The sequence below is a fragment of the Microtus ochrogaster genome, chromosome 4 (genome assembly GCF_000317375.1).
Source record: "Microtus ochrogaster isolate Prairie Vole_2 chromosome 4, MicOch1.0, whole genome shotgun sequence".
Taxonomy (NCBI): domain Eukaryota; kingdom Metazoa; phylum Chordata; class Mammalia; order Rodentia; family Cricetidae; genus Microtus; species Microtus ochrogaster.
Genome location: NC_022011.1, coordinates 39448673 through 39449694, shown reverse-complemented (window position 1 = coordinate 39449694; position 1022 = coordinate 39448673). Strand labels below are relative to the sequence as shown.

General features: G+C 40.5%; 1 protein-coding gene across 4 annotated transcripts in view; it reads left to right on the top strand.

The window, feature by feature from the left end:
• The window catches only part of Scai (suppressor of cancer cell invasion), a 144994-nt gene that overhangs the window by 111772 nt on the left and 32200 nt on the right, over positions 1-1022 (top strand). For all 4 annotated transcript variants that reach the window (XM_026777341.1, XM_026777337.1, XM_005345959.2 and 1 more), the window contains one exon: positions 903-999. In XM_026777341.1, coding sequence (XP_026633142.1) covers positions 903-999 — 97 coding nt within the window. The remainder of the gene's footprint in view (positions 1-902; positions 1000-1022) is intronic.

Here is a 1022-nt window from a genome sequence, read left to right as displayed (position 1 = left end):
AGTGTGTAGTGGAAAGTTGGCTTTTCTTAGTAGTAGAAGTGATAACATAGGTTTGATGATTTTCCTTTTTTTTTTAAATTTCATTTTATTTTTGTTTTTTTGAGACAGGATTTCTCTGTGTAACAGCTATGGCTGTCCTGGAACTCTCTCTCTGTAGAATAGGCTGACCTCCAACTCAAAGAGATCCACCTGCCTCTGCCTCTGCCTCCCAAGTACTGCACTCCACCACTGCTTTTCTTTTCATTTTCTTTTTCTTTTATTTACTAAAATTTCTTTTTAGTTTGTTTTATGCTGAACATGGTAGTACACGCCTTTAATCCCAGCACTCAGGAGGTAGAGGCAGGTGGATCTCTGAGTCAGAGGCAGCCTGGTGTTTGCCTGCGTGTGTATGTGCATTTCACTTGTGCCTCATGCCCAAGGAGGTCAGAAGACGGTGGAACCCCAGAACTGAAGTTACAGATTATTGTGAGCATGTGGGTGCTGGAGATTGAACACAGGTCCTCTGCAAGAGTAGCAATGTCTCTCACCTGCTGAGTCGTCTCTCCAGCCCCGTCATGGTATTGTTTCTTGTGCACTTAAATTCTCCGTAGATGCTTGTAGAATGAACGGATGTAGAAGGATGACTCAATGTACTTAAAAGGCTCCCTGGTTTTGATTTTGAGACTAGTCGCATGCACCCCAGGCTGCCTTTGAACTCAGTACTTGACATTGAACTCCTGACCTTCCTGCCTCTACTTGCTGGGTTGTGAAAGTACAAGCACTTGCCAAGCTAAGGCTGTGTGCTTTTATGTGGAATTTTTGTCTCTGTTCTACAAATGATAAAGTTTTAAAAGCTATCCAGAAGTCAAACAGCATGTTTTCCATTTTAATATAATGATTGATTTCTCTTTTATCCACTGTAGGCCTGAGTTGGTTGTTAAGAAACTCCGATACTATGCAAGATTTATAGTAGTTTGTCTTCTTCTTAACAAAATGGATGTTGTGAAAGACCTAGTAAAGGTAAATATACTTTTTTTATTTTT